The sequence below is a fragment of the Plasmopara halstedii genome (genome assembly GCF_900000015.1).
Source record: "Plasmopara halstedii genome assembly, contig: Scaffold_444, whole genome shotgun sequence".
Taxonomy (NCBI): domain Eukaryota; phylum Oomycota; class Peronosporomycetes; order Peronosporales; family Peronosporaceae; genus Plasmopara; species Plasmopara halstedii.
In genome coordinates, this window is record NW_020187364.1 from 262,667 (window position 1) to 262,979 (window position 313).

The 313-nt window shown below is 59.7% G+C and overlaps 1 protein-coding gene across 1 annotated transcript in view; it reads left to right on the plus strand.

Annotated features, from left to right (window-relative positions):
* The window catches only part of PHALS_10012 (tata-box-binding protein), a gene marked incomplete at both ends in the record, with an annotated part of 393 nt that extends 330 nt beyond the window's left edge, over nucleotides 1-63 (plus strand). Inside the window, one exon of the mRNA XM_024725361.1 lies at nucleotides 37-63. Within this exon, the coding sequence (XP_024576145.1) occupies nucleotides 37-63 (27 nt within the window). The remainder of the gene's footprint in view (nucleotides 1-36) is intronic.
* Between the last annotated feature and the right edge of the window lie 250 nt (nucleotides 64-313).

Sequence of the window (313 nt, forward strand, 5' to 3'; positions counted from 1 at the left end):
ATGCCAAACTCAAGGCGCGCCGTCGACTTCCTTCAGATTGTCGCCCTGCGGCGTATGGGTTAACAACCCCTAACGCTCCCGCGAGCTCTGTGTCTGCGACCGCAACAGCTCAGGGCCACCGCTTGAGCTCAGCTTATGCCTCGCCTTGAGGACTACCGCGCTCTGTCGGAGCGACTCCTAACCGTGAAGCAGTCGAATGCGTCGCTACAGGCAACGGTGGAACGCTTGGCGCCATTGAAAATGGGGGTTGTTGCACTCCGTGCTCAGAACCAGTTGCTGGTTTAGTTTCTGGGTGGCCGAGGGCCCGTGGGAT